A 19557-nucleotide genomic window follows, 5' to 3' on the forward strand; every position below is an offset into this window, starting at 1 on the left:
AACGCAACTGACAACTAACCATTTCCTATCATTAGTAGGATTAACTATTGTAACTGAAATACTATTGTAACTCCATAACAATTTATAATCGAAAAGCCAAAGAAAGGAGATGCAGGCCTTCTGATCAGGTTGTCAGTTACCATGAACACCGTTGATGCTTTCAAATACCCTTGAGTACTTTTATGAGGCTTCAATTTGAGTGGAAGTGTCACTGCGTTAGAAGGGATGAGTGTTTTATCAGTAGCCAATATATCCCGCAAACGTCCATCCAGCCAATATGCATAATAATACGAGGCCACCGGGCCATCCTCAATTCCTAAAAGACGGTTCTCGTAGCAAAAACCAGGATAAATCTTAGGACTCAGTAGAATTTCCCTGTGGTAATTTGACTTCAAGTGCTGCTCCTCAAGATCTTTGACACATTTGTGCAACTGATCAATGCGCCCTTTGAAAGAGGCATCTCTCATATGCTTTGCTATGAAACCAAGTGGAACAGTAAAAAAACTGGAGCAAATTAACAAAATCCTCCCCTGCAACTGCATAACATACAATATTCTTCGATACGCTGACTGTCAGCTTAACAACAATCTTTTCTTCTTCTTCCTCATTCATCGTGTCTTCGTCTTCAAGCATTAGAGATTCAATACATGTGAATATTAGTTGGTCCAGATTTAAATTGCTCAAATTCGGATTTTGACAGTATGAACTTCTGATTCATGCATCTTCCACATTGACAAAGAACACCTTTGTAATGACTTATTGACTTATTTTCGAAGATGCATTGCCAACTATCACACACAAAGTACCCTGTGGGCTCATCATTGTCAATTTTAAGTTTGCGCTTTTTGCAATGAGATTCAGCCCCATTGTGGGGATATATCAACATCCCTTTACATGCTTCAGCCTTGAAATGCCGAACATCGATATTCACAACACTGGCGTAGAATGCTCGAACCCTTAGGGAATGGATTTCATCTTCTCTCGGGTTAGTGCACTGCTAGCACTTCTTCAATTATATGAACAGGTTGAATCATATTTGGAATAGCTTAGTAATTTTATAATAGAATAGTTTAGAACTCAAGATGGTATGATGGAGTGAAGGTTTATTATGTCTTTGTAGTTAATCATTGATTTCGTTATCTGTTCTGACCTGTTTTTCAAACTATTAATTCTCCAAAATTTTGTCTCTCTCAATGGGGGGAGTAGCCTAACTCTTTATAAACCCAGACTTGGTCCCTTAACTTTTTAATGTGGGACAAATACTCTCAACACGCCCCCGCACGTGTGGCGAACTTTTAAGCCTAACACTTGGACAACACATATTGGATGACGTGGGAGCACGCGTGGCCATTGGGGCCAACACGTGAAGCATTGCTATGATACCATGCAAAGTTTTGAGAATTTGATGATTGTATTGAATCTCAGATAAGGTATTTAAAGGCTTTAGGGAGAAATTGCAAAATCAGACAGAGACTTCTAGCATATTCTAAATCTGAGGAGAGAAAAATAACTCATAGTAGCTCCCTATGATTTTATGTTGCTTTATTTTAAGAATATATTCATCATTTATTTAATACTACGTATTATTTTTGTTACTTTTTGTATTCACTCTATTCAGAAGTGAATTAAAAGAGAAGTAAAACATTTATAACTCTTTAAACAAGGGTAATGTGCACGTTTTGAGTACATGTATTTCTGATTGCTGAAGCAGAGATTTTTTAATTATTTTTTGGGTTGTGTCAAATTTTCTTTAGAAAAATTCAGTATGTTGTTGCGTTTGGTCATAAACGAAGATTCGTCCTTATAATTTTTATTTTTTATTTTTGGTCAAAGATTCGACACCATAGTTGGTTTTTACTTTTTTTTTTTTTTTCATTGATAATTACTATCGCTTAAAAAAGTTGATTAAATAATGTTATCTTGTATTATTATATCTTGAGATAAGAATAAAATGATAGTTGATTAAATAATGTTATCAACCACAAAGGCCCAAATACGAATTGTATTATTCTATTTGGGTTCCCAAATCCAGTCTCTGGACCTCGGGTCAGCTCTTTGATCCGGTCATGAAAACACCAAGACTCAAAAAAGAAAAGGTAAAGCAAAGTTCACTTGAGTGAAGCAGGACATTTCAGCTTTAGCTTTTCAACTAAATCTAAGCATTCGATGTACGATGCAAAACTAGGAAGAAATCACTAGTCAGTCCTATTGTGATTTCAAGGAGATTATTGAAAAGCTAGAGCATTTGGGGCATTATTACTTAGCTTTAAAAGTTAGAGCATTATTGAAAAGCTAAAGCTAGTCCTACTGTGAGGCCATCTCCAGTTATAGGGCTAAATATAGTCCATGGCTAAAAATTTAACCCTCCAAAATATTAATTTTTTAAAGAATGGTGCATGGCTTAATTTTTCCATCTTCATCTATGTATGACTATTACTTAGCTTTAAAAGCTAGAGCATTATTGAAAAGCTAGAGCATTATTGAAAAGCTAAAGCTAGTCCTACTGTGAGGCCATCTCCAGTTATAGGGCTAAATATAGTCCATGGCTAAAAATTTAACCCTCCAAAATATTAATTTTTTAAAGAATGGTGCATGGCTTAATTTTTCCATCTTCATCCATGTATGACTATATTTTAGGGCCTTTCATATTTTATTGTTTTGAGAAAAACTATGGTACAACACTCATATATTTCACGACTATGTATTGTTTAATTTAATTAAACTACGATTTTGAGACATTATTTTTTAATACATATATAAATATATATATTAAACAAAATGAAATTAAAACATTTAAAAAGGTTTTAAAAAAAAAAAAATAATAATTTTTCAACCAATGGTTCTGACCTCCAACGATCATAAATCAATTATATATATATTAAAAATAAAATGAATTTTAAAAATTTTAAAATGTTATTAAAAATTAAATAAAAACCTAACAGCTAGCTGATATCATCGATGACGTCAGCGAGAATTTAATATTGGATCTACAGTTGCATGAGATGTTCTGTGCTCTTGCCCACACGTGATACTTTCTCTTCTTGAAAAGCACATGCATCTGGCCCACAAAAAAATTTGGTCTTGGCCAAAACTAGGCTACATTTGGCCCAGTTGGAGGGCTAAAGGGCCAAATGTGGCCCTCCAAATTTGGCCAATTTTTTTTTTTAGCCTATGGCTGGAGATGAGTTTTGCATTAATTTAGGACTATATTTAGCCCATGGCTCATAGTTGGAGATGGCTTGACCTACATAGTGCAGTTAATGAGGTGTTGAAAAAACAGAAAAAAAGAAAAAGATATCAAGGGCAAAAGCTTTGAGTTGAGTGCATGGTCCCCACCATGGCCCTTTGCTTCATGGCTGGGGTGGGAGAGAAACTCTCATGCAACGAGGATGATACTTTTTGTTATTCTTGGCCATAACACGATGACACATGGGATAACTTTTCCACGAGTCATGATGTTATTGGACGAAAATGGCAAAATTGTGACATCCCGTGACATGTAAGTTTTTTTCTTGAAGTGGAGAGGGCCTTGAGATCTTATCTGCATCTCATCTGATCTCCAAAAATAATCCAATATATTATAATAGAAGGGGGTCAGAAGATTGAATAGCCTCGAGCTATTGTTGAATAAGATTGGCAATGACTAAAACAAAATTTAACCAAACATAAGCAACAATAAGGGCAACCTCTTATGTATAACCAATCCCTCCTTGTTCTTGCTTTGGCTTGCCTAGATCCCCAACGAAGGTATTGGTCAGAGCGGACTCACAAAGAAAAGAAGCCAACAAAAGACGCAAAACCTGAAACAATTAACAAATTCAAGATAATAAAAATTTGAAGAACATATAACTCATCTGGATAGGCATCCACTAAAGTCTAAAAAGGACTTTAGTGTTACAGACAAATAAAATGAAAATCTCAGGGGGGACACGAAACATTCTAGTAGACAAAATTTTCAGCAGCAATTTGGGAACATGCAAATTCAAAACCAATGATTAATTTACTACTGTCAATTGTCAAAGAACCGAGGATTCGTTTTCTGCATTTAACCAAAAAATTATAAATAATAACTCACCTCCTTCTTGCCCACATGCACAATTTGATCCTCAATGTCAGTGACATGCACATTCAAGTCTGTAAGAACTTGCAGCTCAAAGATCCGAGACATCGGTCTTACAACCAGATTGTCAGTTACTACAAACATCGCAGGTCTCTTCAGAAATCCTTGAGCATTTAAATCCATGGAACAGAAACCGACCACTTTGAGTTTATCTGATTCCGATGAACAAAGGGATCTATCAGTAGTCAAGGTACGACCTACATAGTAATATGAGGTCTCCTCAATTCCTAAAAGACTGTTATAATAGCAAAAACCAGGAACAAGTTTGGGATCAAGTAGCATTTCCTTGTGGTGATCTGAAATCATGTATTGCCCATCCAAATCCTGGATAGTTTGGTACAAGTGCCCGATGCAACCTTTCAAGGAACTATTCTTCATGTTTTTTACTATAAACCCAAGAGGTAGAGTTAGGAAACTGAAGAGCAAATTAACAAAATCCTCCCCTGCTTCTGCGTAACAGACTATCTTCTTAGATTTGCTGACCACAAGATTCAAACAAATCTTATCTTCTTCATCATTCCTTGAGTCTCCGGACATTTGCGATTCAATATGTATTGCTTGATTAAGAATTGTACTGCTCGATTTACGATCTTGCTTAGGCTTCAACAGGGTTTCAGTCAAAGGTGTTTTTGACACTAAGGAGCACATGAGCAAATTCAAAATCTGGAAAAGATAAACAGATCAGAAACAACGACTACAGTTTTAAACAAAACTAATAAGGCGCCATAGCCATCAATTACCTCAACAGTTCCAATATTGATAGTCAACTCCTCAGTAGCATCCACATCCATGAGACCAAGCATAGTAAAAACGGAATTGGCTGATGAATTTGGGGGGATAACTTGTAAATCATCAGAAACTGTAAAGCTGGTTTGTCCTTTCACAAAGACACTTCCATCTTCTGAAGCGCGAAACGAAAGACTCTTCTCCATATTCATGATTAATAAACACGAACAAGGACAGTAGGTACGGCAATAACTAAAGACCTTACATAAATTGGGGCACATAAAGTAGAGTCTTGGCTCAGTATCATCAAGTTTCAAATTGAGGTCATTGCAATGAGAATCGGCTGCGTTGCGAGGATGCAGTAACATGTCCTTACATATATCAATCCAAAATTTTTGTTCATCAATATTTTCAACACTTGCATACAAGTTGTTCATGCAACCTATTACCACAGGATCTGAATGTTTACGCGCAAGCCTGATAATTGTTCCCATGGGGATTGTCATGAAACTGAAGAGAACATCAACAAAATCATTCTCAGGCTCTATGAAGATAACTTTGTTACTCCCCTTGTCCACCAAGACCTTCAACTCAATATTGTTGGTAGATTTATCGGCCATGGACTGTAACCCAAAAAAAAAAAAAACGATTTAGAAAATGACAGAAACTAAACCGTAGTCGAGGAAAAATGATCCAGATTCAAACTATAATAAACTCTACCAGTCTCAACATTGCAAATAAATTATAAGAAAGCAGAGGTAATCTAAATAATCAGGCACAATTACCGATCAAGGTAGTTCACTAACCTCTGAAATGTGGAAATTGTTTTTGCTGATATAAGAGACTACAACTTACTTTCCCAAGAGCCAAGGACTTACTTGTGGGCTGTCTAAAAAAAACAGAGAGCATTGCTTATTGATTAAGTCTAAAGAGAATGAAAAAGAACAAACACTAAACGGAAAAAGTAATGACAAAGAGAGTAACTAATGAATCCCAGATGTTGACATACTGATATCAAGCAGATTACTCATTTCAGTCCAAACTGCTCAAAATGAATGGGAAAAGAAAATCAAACCTTTTTTGGGCAGAACTGCCGAGCCGAAGTAATGGATGAAGGTAATGAAAACACAAAGACTTAAAAGAAAGAGCCAACTAAAAGTTATAAGTTTCTGTAGTAGAACTTGTAGAAGAAGACCATGAGTCTGGAGAGAGTAAAGTTAGTGAGGGTGTGCAAAGAGGTGCATCCATTTAGCGCCAGTTTGATAACCATTTCAATTTTAGTTTTTATTTTTATTTTTTTGTCCAAAGAGTACAGAGGAAAATGAGAGTGAGAATATGAGTGAGGATGAGATTGAGAGAGATGATGAGAATGGAGGATTGGAGGGAGGAGTGACAAAAGTGAAAACAAAAACTTGAAAGTGAAAACAATTTCAAATAGATTTTAGATTTTTTTTTCTTCACTTTTGTTACTCATTTCTCCCATCCTCCCCTCTCATCTTACCTCACAATCCCCTTTTCACTCTCATTCTCACTTTCATTCTCTCTATTTCCTCTATATTCTAGCACAAAATGAAAACTAAAACTAAAATTGAAATGGTTATCAAACGAACTTAGCTTTTCGAAAGAGAAGCACTCACGTTACTTTTTATTTTTTGATAAAAGCACTCTCATTACTTAACTAGGAAGAAATGTATATGGCCCTACAGTAAAAGACTTGCATAACAGTGATAACAATATTGATATTGACTCATCAAACACTGCGTGTTGCTTCTTTTATATCAGATCAAATACAGCAAATTTAGTCATAGCTTAGTGGGTTTTGTAATATTTTTTTTTTCCCTTCACGACCATAGTTGACAACTCAACCATAGAGATCTAACAACAATACAGGTTACAGCCCAAAATGGCAGACCAAGCCAAAAGCCCAGAAATAATAAAGGACACCGGAGAAGAACCCAAACAACTAAAACAAATGAAAATAAAGAACCAAAACCAAAGGAACAAAACAAAGACCAAAGTCTGCATTTAAAAGTAAGTAATTTGAGACCAATATCCAAAGTGTAATCCAGAGTTGTTGTTTACTAACAACAAATGCATCATCTTGATCGTTCTTTCTTCGGCTCCCAATGATGAAGGTATTGATCAGGGGGCAGAGGCACAAACAAAAGAAGCCACCAAAATATGCAAATCCTACAGTAAGTAAGAAAATCACAAGTCATCAGAAAACTCCTCTTGATATATATAGATATCCGCTACATCAGATGACTTGAAGCTTCAAAACTTTTTTCATTTTACCTTTTAATGTCAGTGAATGGCACCTCAATGTCAGTTTGCTTTCAATTTTCATTTCAACTTTTTTCAGTTACCTTTTAGTTCTTTTAAATTTAAAAATAAAATAAAATAAAATTCAACCACATGCCACGCACGCATGGGAACTTGGATTATTAAAATTAGGTCCCGCCTTGATGACCCAGCTATTGGGAACGCGATCAATCTCTTCATTAGCAAAGCCAGATCATGGCAGAACCATACACAGATCAAATACTGCATGTTGCTTGTTTATATATCAGATCAAATACGTACTGCAAATTTTTATTTTTATCTATTTTTATAACTACTCTAAATTAATCTAATCTACAACAAGGTAACTCAAACTTGGGTATAAAGCTTTATGGGTTTGTAATTTTTCCTTCACGACTATAGTTCATGGCTGACTAGCCTCAATCCATTCTTAAATAAGATTGGTTTTGGACAATGACTATAACATAATTTAAACAAACATAAAGTAAGACAGAGATCTAACAAAATACTACAAGTTTCTTACAAATGATCAAATGGCTGACTAGCCTCAATCCATTCTTAATAATACTGCAAAACTAGTCAAAGCTTTTATGGGTTTATATTTTTTCTTCACGACCATAGTTCATGGCTGACTAGCCTCAAGCTATTCAGAAATAAGATTGGACAATGACTATAACAAAATTTAACCAAACATAAGCTAAGACATAGATCTAGCAAAATAGTACACGTTTCTTACAGCCCAAAATGATCAAATGGCAAACCTTGTATGCAGGTCATACCATGTACACACAAAAGTTAATCTCACATCAATAGCCTACTAGAATTCTTATGTAGTAACAACAAAGGCAACCTCTTCTTTGTAAGTAGAATACTAACCAATCCCTCATTGTTCTTGCTTTGGCTCCCTAAGATCCCCAACGAAGGTATTGGTCAGAACAGAGTCACAAAGAAAAGAAGACAGCAAAAGATGCAAAGCCTGAAACAGTTAACAAATTCAAGAGTCAATAATCATATATAACTCATCTGGATAGGTATCCACTATAAGTCTAAATCAAAGGACTTGAAATTTCAAAACTTAACAGACACAAAGATAATTTATATGCAGCACAATATTATAGTGGAGATGAAACAATCACTCATTCAACTATGAAGCTAAAAAGGATTTCTGTGTTACGTACAGACAAATAATACGAAAATCTCAGAGAAGACATGTAACATTATAGTAGAAAAAAACTTCAGCAGCAATTATAAATAACTCACCTCCTTCTTGCCCACATGCACAGTTTGATCCTCAATGTCAGTGACAGGCACATTCAAGTCTTTAAGAACTTGCAGCTCAAAGATCCGAGACATCGGTCTTACAACCAGATTGTCAGTTACTACAAACATCGCAGGTCTCTTCAGAAATCCTTGAGCACTTAAATCCACGGAATCAGAACTAACCAGTTTGACTTTAAATAATTCCGATGAACAAAGGGATATATCAGTACTGAAGGTATAGTAAGAATAATAATATGAGGTCTCCTCAATTCCTAAAAGACTGTTCTTATAGCAAAAACCAGGAACAAGTTTGGGATCAAGTAGCATTTGCTTGTGGTGATCTGAAATCATGTATTGCCCATCCAAATCCTGGATAGTTTGGTACAAGTGCCCGATGCAACCTTTCAAGGAACTATTCTTCATGTTTTTTACTATAAACCCAAGAGGTAGAGTTAGGAAACTGAAGAGCAAATTAACAAAATCCTCCCCTGCTTCTGCATAACAGACCATCTTCTTAGATTTGCTGACCACAAGATTCAAACAAATCTTATCTTCTTCATCATTCATTGAGTCTCCGGACATTTGCGATTCAATATCTATTGCTTGATTAAGAATTGTACTGCTCGATTTAAGATCTTGTTTAGGCTTCAACAGGGTTTCAGTCAAAGGTGTTTTTGACACTAAGGAGCACATGAGCAAATTCAAAATCTGGAAAAGATAAACAGATCAGAAACAACGATACAGTTTTAAACAACAACAAATAAGGCATAGCCATCAATTACCTCAACAGTTCCAATATTGATAGTCAACTCCTCCAGGGAATCCACATCGATGACACGAAGCTTAGTAAATACAGAATTGGCTGATGAACTTGGGGGGATCACTTGTAAATCATCAGTAACTGTAAACCTGGTTCGTCCTTTCATAAAGACACTTCCATCTTGAGAACGGAATGAAAGACTCTTCTCCGAACACATGCGTGATGAACACGAATAAGCAAATAAATCACATGAATTGGGGTTCATAAAGTAACGTCTTGGCTTAGCATCATCAAGTTTCAATTTGAGGGCATTGCACTGAGAATCGGCTGCATTGCGGGGATGCAGCAACATGTCTTTAAATGTATGAATCCAAAATTCTTGATCGTCAAAATTCTCAACACTTGCATATAAGTTGTTCATGCAACCTATTGCCACAGGATCTGAATGTTTACGTGCAAGCCTGATAATTGTTCCCATGGGGATTGTCAATAAACTGAAGAGAACATCAACAAAATTATAGTCAGGCTCTACGAAGATAACTTGGTTACTCCCCTTGTCCACCAAGACCTTCAACTCAATACTGTTGGTATCGGCCATGGACTGTAAGAAAAAGTAAAAAAATAAAAAAATAAAAAAAACTTGGATCAATATCCTCTCTCTATTCAAATCCAATTAGAAAATGACAGAAACTAAACAATAGTCGAGGAGAAATGATCCAGATTCAAACTGTAATCAACAACATTGCAAATAAATTTTAAGAAAGCAGAGGTAATATTCTAAATAATCAGGCACAATTACCGATCAAGGTAGTTCACTAACCTCTGAAATGTGAAAACTGTTTTTGCTGATATGAGAGACTTCAAGAAACTTACTTGCCAAAGAGCCAAGGACTTACTTATGGGCTGTCAAAATAGAGAGCATTGCTTGTGGATTAAGTTTATAGAGGATGAATCTTTAAATAAAAAAGGGTATAAAGCAAAGTTTCACTTGAGTGGAGCAGGACATTTAAGCTTTAGCTTTTCAATTAAACCTATGTATTCAATGTATGATGCATAACTAGGAAAAAATCTAGGGGCATTATTACTTACTTAGCTTTAATTGAAAAGCTAAAGTCAGTAATGCGTTATTGAAAAGCTAAAGCCAGTCCCACTGTGACCTGCAGCTAATGAGGTGTTGATAAAAAAAAAAAAAAGGAGATACCTAGGGGCAAGAGCTTGGAGTTGAGTGGATGTTCCCCCCATGGCCCTTTTCTTCATGGCTGGGGTGGGGCCTCGAGATCTCATATGCATCTTATCTCCATGCTGGGAGAAAAACTTGGATGACAAGGTAAGCTTTTCACATCGGGCAAAGAGAATATAAAGACAAGGGCTAACGACAAAAAAAGCCCTTTTTTTTTTTTCGCTATTCCGGAGCGAGCAGAACTCGAACGACGATCACGTGATTGAGATGTCATCGGCGGCGTCAACCTCGACAAGTTCTTCGGCGACGTCGAATCCGTTAAGGACTAGATCAAGGAGCTCAAGCGCCTCCACCAGAACCTCCAGTCCTCCTACGAGCACAGCAAGACGCTCCACAACGCCAAGGCCATCAAGGACCTCCGATCTCGCAGGGACGCCGACGTTACACTCGCGCTCAAGAAGGCCAGTCAGTTATATATTTATTTTGAATTATTTATACCCGCGGTAGCTAGACAACATGCCACATGGTCAACTCAAACGAATGCTTAAATTAGTCAGTTTTGAGACTATTGGAGTGTAAATTGACGAAATTGAAATCCCGATTCATATTGAGAATGACCCTATATATCTAAGGGATGTTTTGTCTTTAGCCCAAAAGATAACTTGTAATATATTGATATTGTCTCATCAAATACTGCATGGTTTTTTTTTTTTTGTGATCAAAATATACTGCATGTTATATATCAGATCAAATACTGCAAATTTAGCCATAGCTAGCTTATTGGAATTTGTAATTTTTACTTCATGACCATAGTTCATCCCAAGTTATTCTTGAATAAGATCGGACAATGATTAGAAGAACAAAATACAAGCAATCATTCAGAACCACAGATTAATAACAAACAGTCTTCTTTGATTTGCTAGCTATAAGCTTGACAGAAATGTTTTCTTCATCCTCATTCATTGTGTCTCCAAACAAATGGGATTCAGTCTTACAACTTACAACTGGTCGATGAAATTAAAGAAGATACCACATGCAAACAAAGTCCTATTTTAATACAAGCTTTTAGAACAGAAGATGAAAAGAACTAAAGATAGATCCTCATATGGATCTTATATTAACCAAGCTCTCATTATTCTTGCTTCGGCTCCCAATGCAGGTATTGATAGAGAAGAGGCACAAACAAAAGATGCAAAGCCTGCAATAAGCAAGAAAATCACTAGTCATCAGAAAACTCCTCTTGGTAGATATCCACTAAATCAGATGACTTGAAGCTTCATTTAGAGACACATATACTCCATGTGCAGTCAAGTTGATGTGGCATTCACAAAAACACAAACAATATCTGTAGATTGATTCAAATCATCGACCGTAATGAGCATAGCCACTTTACAGATTAGAGGTGTAGGTTGCGAAGATGACAATGTGCTCGTTCGTTGATCCACTATAATTCATGGTTGGTTAATGTTGTGTTTTACAAAGTATTAAAGACAACGTAAACCTCAGCCAAAAAAAAAAAAAGAAAAAAAAGAAAAAGGAAAAAAAGAGGAGGACATGGAAAATGCAAACAAGTTACGCCAATGGGCATCATATTGGCCTAAGGTTCCAGTTTGTAGAAACAAAAGTATCACCTTATCATATTAGGCAATCGAGCTCTCCGGGATACGGTTCTTTATTTAATGTGACTGAGGAATACACTGGTGAGAGCAGAGTCACAAAGAAAAGAGGTCACCAAAAGACCAAGGGCCTGCAGCAAGTAACAATCCAAGAGACAACAACAGTTAAACTACAAAGAATATGCACGTGATGAAGCTTCAAAACTAGAAGGAACACAGACAATGCATGGGCAGTCAAATTAAAGCAGTGGCAGAGAAAATTAGGTGCGTACAATGCAAGTGTAAGGGACTGAAAATCATCAACTATAATAAGTTGCTACAAAGTTAAATTACAAAAAATAACTAACCTCCTCCTTCCCAACCTGCACAGTTTGCATCTCAATGTCTGCGAATGGCACTTTCAATTCGTTCAAAACAGAAACGCCAAAGAGAGGAGATATAGGCCTTATCATAAGACTGTCAGTTATTGTAAACATCGCCGGTCTACTCAAAAATCCTGCATCACTTTTGTAATCGCCTTGGGATTTGCAATACTTCAGCTTGAGATTTGCTAACAAACCATTTTCTTAGATTTGCTAACCAAAAGATTGACAGAAATGTTTTTTTCCTTCTTCACCGTGTCTCCTGTTGTTTGACGCTTAAAACCTATTCCTTGCTGAACACCTTCACTGCTCAGTTTTGGTTCTGGTTTATGCTTCAGCAGAATATCCGTCAAAGGTGTTTTAGACACAAATGAGCATATAAGCAAATTCAAAACCAGGAACACGAGACTGGGTCAGAGAGAGCCACTTGTAAACAAAAGGAAAAGTTGACATAACAAGATGGCAGTTCAATTACCTCATCAACTCCTACATTGAAAGTCATCTCCTCAGTAGTGGTTGCATCCATCACACCAACCTTAGTAAGGAAAGAAAAGACTGGTGAGCTTAATGGGGGCATCACTTCTAAATCATCACTTACTATATATCTGCTAAGTCCTTTACAAAAGACACCATCATCCGAAAAAGAGGAGCTTTTCAACTTTCCCACTAAAAGAGACATCTCACTATCCATGGGTTTTCCACACTCACAAAGAACATCTTTGTAATGACTAAATAACTTGTTGCAATCATGAGAGCACAAAAAGTACTGTGTGGGATCGCCATTGGTAATTTTCAATTTGAGATTCTCACAATGAGATTCAACCCCGTTGCGGGGACATAACAACATTTCTCTACATGATTCAGTTGGGAAAACACGTGCATCAGCATGCTCAACTCTTGCATACAGATTTTTCATGCAACCTATTTCCAGTGGTACTGAATGTGTACAAGCAAGCCTGATAATTGTTCCGATTGGAATTGTCAAGAAACTGAAGAGAACATCAACAAAATCATTATCAGACTCTATGAAGATAACTTTGTTGCTCCTCTTTTCCACCAAGGCCTTCAAGCTAATTGTGCTCACAGATTTATCAGCCATAGATTGTAAGATTTAGCTTCGTTTTGTCGATTCTCTATACAAATTCACTAACCAAAACATGAAAGGAGCTTCAATATACTAATCTACTGCCTGGAAAGAGAAAGTTTTCCAGCATTTATAGCTTAATAAATAGGCAGAGCTCAAGTAGATAACAAATATGATTTAAATTTAAAACAGGTAATGACTGTTTCTATCAAATTTAAAGCAATTTCAGTATGGATATATATATTCTACTGGCTACATGTTCAGTCATCGAGGAAGTGAAACGGGAGCGCTTCTTTTTTCTTTCTTTCCTATCCTAGTCATAACTAGTTAACAACTATATATTTCCCACTGAGCTAGCCTGAGGAGTTTAACACTACATCTCTAGACAAGGACAATTGGACAAAGAGAGTAACTCGGACTCCTACTGATGTTGACATACTGATATCAAGCAGATTACTCATTTGAGTCCCAACATCTCAAAATAAATGGAAAGAAACAAGGATCAAACCTTTTTGGGTAAAACTGCCGAGCCGAAGTAATGGATGAAGGTGATGAAAACACAAAGACTTAAAAAGAAAGAGTCAGCTGAAAGTTAAAAGCTTCTGAAGTAGAACTTGTAGAAGAAGGTCATGAGCATGGAGAGATTGTAAGGTGAGTGAGGGTGCAGAGGTGCATATTTATGACCCCACCATTTTAGCTTTCCAAAAGGAAAGTATTATTTTCATTACTTAACTAGGAAGAAATTTATGCCAACGGTAATGGTAGTGGTGTTTGGCCTCAACCTTTGGGTTGAGAGATTGGGAGTTATTTCCCCCTCCCCCTTCCTAACTATGATAAATAATAAATAAATAAAAGAAGGAAGAAATATGGCCCCACTATGCCCTGTAATCACTGGAATTAAATGTAGAATTATGACTTGGTTGGAGAATTGAACTTTTTGGGAATAAATTTCACATGTTTAATCTCACCAGATGGGAATGAAGGATGTTCCCAACTAACTGGGCTAACACCTTACTGGCCGAAGGAATTAAACAGGCAAGAACTTGTGATGTAATTTGAAAATAACCACACACACACACACACACACACACACACAAAAATTAATAAAAAGCAAGAACTTGTCTGCATGGCCCGTTTCTTCATGGCAGAGGCCCTGAGATTTTATATTGCATGCTGAATCCTCCACGGCCCAGTGGGCCCTATTTCTTTGACTGGGCCTCTAATCAATGGATAGGGAAGTCCTTGGCTTCTACTGTTAAAAAAGATCTTGGTCTGTGTATGGTATTTGGAAAGAGATTTCATCCCCATACATTTCATCCTTAAAGAACTCTTTCTTTTTTTTTTACAACTTCAATTCTCCTCTTTCTTTCCTTTTTTCCTTTTTTTCTCTAGAAGAAAAACAAAGCCCGCATTATTATTACGTACAGCAGGTCATTCATGAAACAAACGTTCATTAAATATTGTGCATAAAGAAATCTTTACTAGCAATTGAACCCACAACTATGAGTCTGCTACAAATATTAGTATGCTAGCATTAGCATTATCCACAAGGAAGTGCAAACACAGTATCATCCATACTGGAGTTCCAGTTTGTATAAAGGCGAAGCATCATCATCATTTAATAGATAAGCAAGCTCTCCTTATAGACTTTTTTTTATTCAGCTGCCTAATGAAGATATCGGTTAGAGCAGAGTCGCTCAGAAAAGTAGCCACCAAAAGACGCAAAGCCTACGATAAGTAACAACAAAAGAATCATCAAGAATTAAAAAGGGAGAAGGGAGCGGACAGCGCCACGATTTCACCCTAATCATTAGGGGTAGGCGCTAGGGAGTTAGGCGGCCTAGGCGGCTCTAGGCGGGAGTTTTGCCGTTGAGGCGTGGACGAAGGGCGGTTGAAGCGCGCAGGATCCACTGCTTGTCAGGAAGCAAGACAGAGACAGAGACAGAGAGAGGAAGGAGAAGGCGACGCTGGAAAGAAGAAGATATCTGACCTATTTTTAGTAAAACTAACGGGTTGGGTTTTGTAAAATGGCCTTAAACATTGTATTAAAATGGGCCTATTTTTACTCTCTTTTTTTGCAGTTTTTTTTAAATATCAAGGTTACTGATGAAAATACAAAAATAAAGGTCAGATAATATCAAGGTTGGAAAATATTAAAGTTTTCTTTTATATATCTTATTATTTTGCATGATTTTGGTATAAATTTATAATTTATAATACAAAATAATTATTTAAAAAAAGGGTGCCTAGGCCCCGATTACTACTCTACTAGTCTATGCTCTAGGCCCATGCCTGCCGCCCACCGACTGCCTACGGATTTTTCGAACATATATTAAAAAAAAGACAAGCATATATATGAAAATAGTAATAAAGCCCACACCCTTAAGACACCTGAATGCAGCATTGCGTTCTTAATCGTGACTCCTGGTTGGGATGAGTTATGAGAAAGATGGAACTTTAAGGAAGAGAAAAAAAAAAAAAAAAAACTAGAAACAGTAATGGCAAGAGCTCAACATCATAAGTACATTTAGAAAAAAAGAAAAAGACATGGAATTCGAAGTTCAAACCTTTTCGGGTAAAACTGCCGAAGTAATGGATGAAGCTAATGAAAACACGAAGACTTAAACAAAGGGCTTGCAGAAAGTAATATAAGTAGGAAAAGATCATGAGTCTGGAGAGATATTATAGCGAGGATCACTTGAGTGGGGGTGCAACGTTATGACCCTCCATCCTTGGCTTTTGAAAAGGGAAGCATTCATTACTTGACTAGGAAGAAATCTCCCGCTTCACAGTAACCTGCGGATTCCAATCTCTGAAATTAAGCATAGCATTCTGACTTCAACTTCCAGCTAAAGAGGTGTTAATGGAATCTCCAAAGGAGGCATCAAAGGCAAGAGCTTGTGATGTCTTCATTAACACCTCATTAATTTGAAATTACCTCCTTGCATGGTCCCATGGTTGAATCCTCCACTTCTCATTGACTGAGCATCTGATCAGTGCAAGGGGAAGTCCTTGGCTTCTACTGTTTAAAGGATTTTGGTCTAGTAGGCAGCAGCAGAAGCCACTGTGCATGGTATTCGGAAGAAGATTTCGTCCCCATATCATCCATAAAGAACTCAATAGTTATTACAACTACTTCTCCTTTCTTTTATTTATTTTTCATTAGTTTTTTTACTTTCGTTAACTTTCATCAATTTTGTGTAAATCAGGTAGGCCTTCGCTTAGTTAGTTTTTGTAACGAGATTGATGAACTTAATTGCTAATTGCAACTACAGCAACAACTGATGAGGTTGATTGAATTATATATAGAAATAATACAATTCTTAGAAGAAAAACAAGCCGGCATTAATACAGCAGCTCAATCATATAACAAACGCTCATTAAATATTCTGCACAAAGAAACCTCTACTAGCAATCTTCATCTATTAGATAACCAAGCTCTCTTTATAAACTCTTCTTGATTCATCTGCCTAATGAAGACATCGGTTAGAGCAGAGTTTCTCAGAAATGCAGCCACCAAAAGACGCAAAGCCTACGATATCAGTAACAACACAAGAATCATCAACAGTTAAAAGGAGGCAGTGAAAGGGGCAACCTGAATTCTATAAACGTAGTTGCGTGAAAATTATAAAAAATAACTCACCTCCTTCTTGCCAACCTGGACAGTTTCCTCTTTTATGTCAGTCAAAGGTACCTTAAGTAGATTTAAAACAAGAAAGCCAAAGGCAGGAGATATTGGTGTTATGAACAGATTATCAGTTACCAAGAATACTGTCGAACCTTTCAAATACCCTTGAGGACATTTATCATGCTTCAATTTGAGTGGAACTGTCACAGCGTTAGAAGGGATGAGGGCTGCATCTGTTGTCAATACATCTTTCAAACGCCCCTGATCATCCTTCCAATATGCATACAAATATGAGGCTACTGGGCCATCCTCCATTCCTAAAACACGGTTCTCATAGCAAAACCCAGGATATATCTTAGGACTCAGCAGAATTTCCTTGTGAGAATTTGACTTCAAGTGCTGCTCATCAAGATCTTTGATACTATTGTACAACTGATCAATGCATCCTTTGAAAGAGGCATCCCTCAAATGCTTTAATATGAAACCAAGTGGAACAGTCAAAAAACTGAGGAGTAAATTAACAAAATCCTCCCCTGCTTCGGCATAACAAACAATATCCTTTGAGACGCTAACTGTCAGCTTAACAACAATCTTTTCTTCTTCCTCCTCATTCATCATGTCTTCAAGCAGTAGAGATTCAATACTTGTCAATATTAGTTGATCAAGGCTCAAATTCGGATTTGGAGTTGGTACAGGATCAAGCTTCAGTAGAGTTTCAGACAGAGGTTTCTTTGATACTAACGAGCGCAGAAGCAAGTTCAAAACCTGGAAAAATAGACCATGAGGTCAAAAACCAAAAACACCACAGTTGTATTGAAAGAAAAATAAAAAAATTGGCAAACAGCATTCAATTACCTCATGAGCTCCTATATTCAAAGTCTTTTGTTCAGTGGTGCTATTCTTATTCATGGCTCCAAGCTTTGTAAATACAGGATTGCTTGCCACCGATAACGGGGACATCACACGTAAATCATCAGTAATTATGAACCTAGCTGATTCTTTTACAAAGATGCCCCCACCTTGCTCAGCAGAGGATGAAACTGAAAGTGAGCACTTCAGATTCATGCATCTTCCACATTGACACAGAACACCTTTGTAATGACTTATTGACTTATTTTCGAAGGTGCATTGCCAACTATCACACAGAAAGTACCCTGTCGGCTCATCATTGTCAATTTTCAGTTTGAGGTTTTCGCAATGAGATTCAGCCCCATTGTGGGGACATAGCAACATCTCTTTACATGCTTCAGTCTGTAAAAGCCCACTAACACTGGCATACAAATTATTCATGCAATGTGATACTGAATGTTTAGTGTCACGCCTGACAATTGTTCCCATTGGTATTGTCAAGAAACTCAAGAGAACATCAATAAAATCTTTATCAGACTCTACGAAGATAATTTTGTTGCTCCCCTTGTCCACCACGGCCTTCAAGCTTATAATATTCTTCACAGTTTTATCGGCCATTGATAATGTAAGAAAGTACAAAGCGGTAAGTTGTTTTCCTGCTTAAACATTAAAGGACTTCAAAATACAATTCAAGTATGGCGAAATAGAGACAAATTTTGCAGAATCAATAGCTTGAAAAACAGGTCAGAGCTTGAGCAGATAACAAGTATATGATTCAAATCTAAAAGCAGCGACCAACATTTTAATCAACATGGCTAGTCTGATCCTAAGTTATGTAGTCCGTGAGGAGATTTTGAATGAATAACCTTTTGGGAAAGCTTCATGAAATTCACCAGTCTTTCTCAGTAAATTTGCAGGTTGGCTTTTCCATTTCTGTTTTATATTAATCTATCTTCTAATTAAAGTGAAATTCATATAACTAGTGGGAAAAGAAAATTAGGCATTGATTGACAGGTTCTTCTGTGCAGGAAAGGAAAAGAGCTCTTTCAGTATGCAAGAAATTAATGGACAATTATAATGGAAAATGCCAAACAGCTCAACATCATAAGTACATTTAGAAAAGAATAAAAGACATGGAGTTCAAAGTTCAAACCTTTTTGGGTAAAACTGCCGAAGAAAAGGATGAAGCTAAAGAAAACACAAAGACTTAAAGAAAGGGCCTGCAGAAAGTAATATATGTAGAAAAAGATCATGAGTCTGGAAAGATATTAGAGGGAGGATCACTTGAGATGGGGTGCATGTTATGACCCTCCCTCCCTCCATCCTTAACTTTTGAAAAGGGAAGCATTCATTACTTGACTAGGAAGAAACATCCCGCTTCACCGTAACCTGAAGATTCCAATCTCTTAAACTAAGAATAGCATTCATAAATAAGAATAATACAATTCCAAGAAGAGAAGAAAGCAAATAGCCTACATAAGATGCATCAGGTCAATCATGAAGCAAAATTCCATTAAAATATCAGAATAAAGAAACATCCACCTCCACTAGCACTTGAACCGGTGAGTAATATCCGTAGCACTGACATAAGAAAGTACAAACACATAATAAACCATATACTGAAGTTCCAGTTTGTAGAAACAGGAGAAGCATCATCATTTCTATACAGAG

General features: G+C 36.7%; 5 protein-coding genes across 6 annotated transcripts in view; all 5 read right to left on the bottom strand.

Annotated features, from left to right (window-relative positions):
* Positions 1-3544: 3544 nt before the first annotated feature.
* LOC117632208 lies at positions 3545-5942 on the bottom strand. The gene is made up of 5 exons (XM_034365635.1): positions 5922-5942; positions 5653-5735; positions 4861-5469; positions 4076-4783; positions 3545-3800 (listed from the first exon to the last, which is right to left on the bottom strand). The coding sequence occupies exons 3-5, from the start codon at positions 5464-5466 to the stop codon at positions 3690-3692; spliced, it is 1425 nt and encodes a 474-aa protein (XP_034221526.1). The 5' UTR covers positions 5467-5469; positions 5653-5735; positions 5922-5942; the 3' UTR covers positions 3545-3689.
* A 1703-nt stretch (positions 5943-7645) lies between these two features.
* On the bottom strand, positions 7646-10087 carry LOC117630099. 2 transcript variants are annotated; one of them, XM_034362839.1, is made up of 4 exons: positions 9988-10087; positions 9190-9768; positions 8408-9115; positions 7646-8123 (listed from the first exon to the last, which is right to left on the bottom strand). In XM_034362839.1, exons 2-4 carry the CDS (start codon positions 9763-9765, stop codon positions 8031-8033), a joined length of 1377 nt encoding a protein of 458 aa, XP_034218730.1. In that variant the 5' UTR covers positions 9766-9768; positions 9988-10087; the 3' UTR covers positions 7646-8030. The 2 variants fall into 2 exon arrangements, with proteins under 2 accessions (XP_034218730.1, XP_034218731.1); XM_034362840.1 differs by having other exon boundaries at positions 9967-10025.
* A 2426-nt stretch (positions 10088-12513) lies between these two features.
* LOC117629788 lies at positions 12514-14030 on the bottom strand. The gene is made up of 3 exons (XM_034362395.1): positions 13918-14030; positions 12801-13514; positions 12514-12657 (listed from the first exon to the last, which is right to left on the bottom strand). The coding sequence occupies exons 2-3, from the start codon at positions 13422-13424 to the stop codon at positions 12514-12516; spliced, it is 768 nt and encodes a 255-aa protein (XP_034218286.1). The 5' UTR covers positions 13425-13514; positions 13918-14030.
* Positions 14031-16827: 2797 nt separating this feature from the next.
* On the bottom strand, positions 16828-18504 carry LOC117629789. The gene is made up of 3 exons (XM_034362396.1): positions 17893-18504; positions 17053-17802; positions 16828-16941 (listed from the first exon to the last, which is right to left on the bottom strand). Exons 1-3 carry the CDS (start codon positions 18502-18504, stop codon positions 16828-16830), a joined length of 1476 nt encoding a protein of 491 aa, XP_034218287.1.
* Positions 18505-19407: 903 nt separating this feature from the next.
* The window catches only part of LOC117629790, a 1227-nt gene continuing 1077 nt past the window's right edge, over positions 19408-19557 (bottom strand). The window contains exon 3 of the mRNA XM_034362397.1: positions 19408-19467. Within this exon, the coding sequence (XP_034218288.1) occupies positions 19408-19467 (60 nt within the window). The remainder of the gene's footprint in view (positions 19468-19557) is intronic.

The sequence above is a fragment of the Prunus dulcis genome, chromosome 6 (genome assembly GCF_902201215.1).
Source record: "Prunus dulcis chromosome 6, ALMONDv2, whole genome shotgun sequence".
Classification (NCBI taxonomy): domain Eukaryota; kingdom Viridiplantae; phylum Streptophyta; class Magnoliopsida; order Rosales; family Rosaceae; genus Prunus; species Prunus dulcis.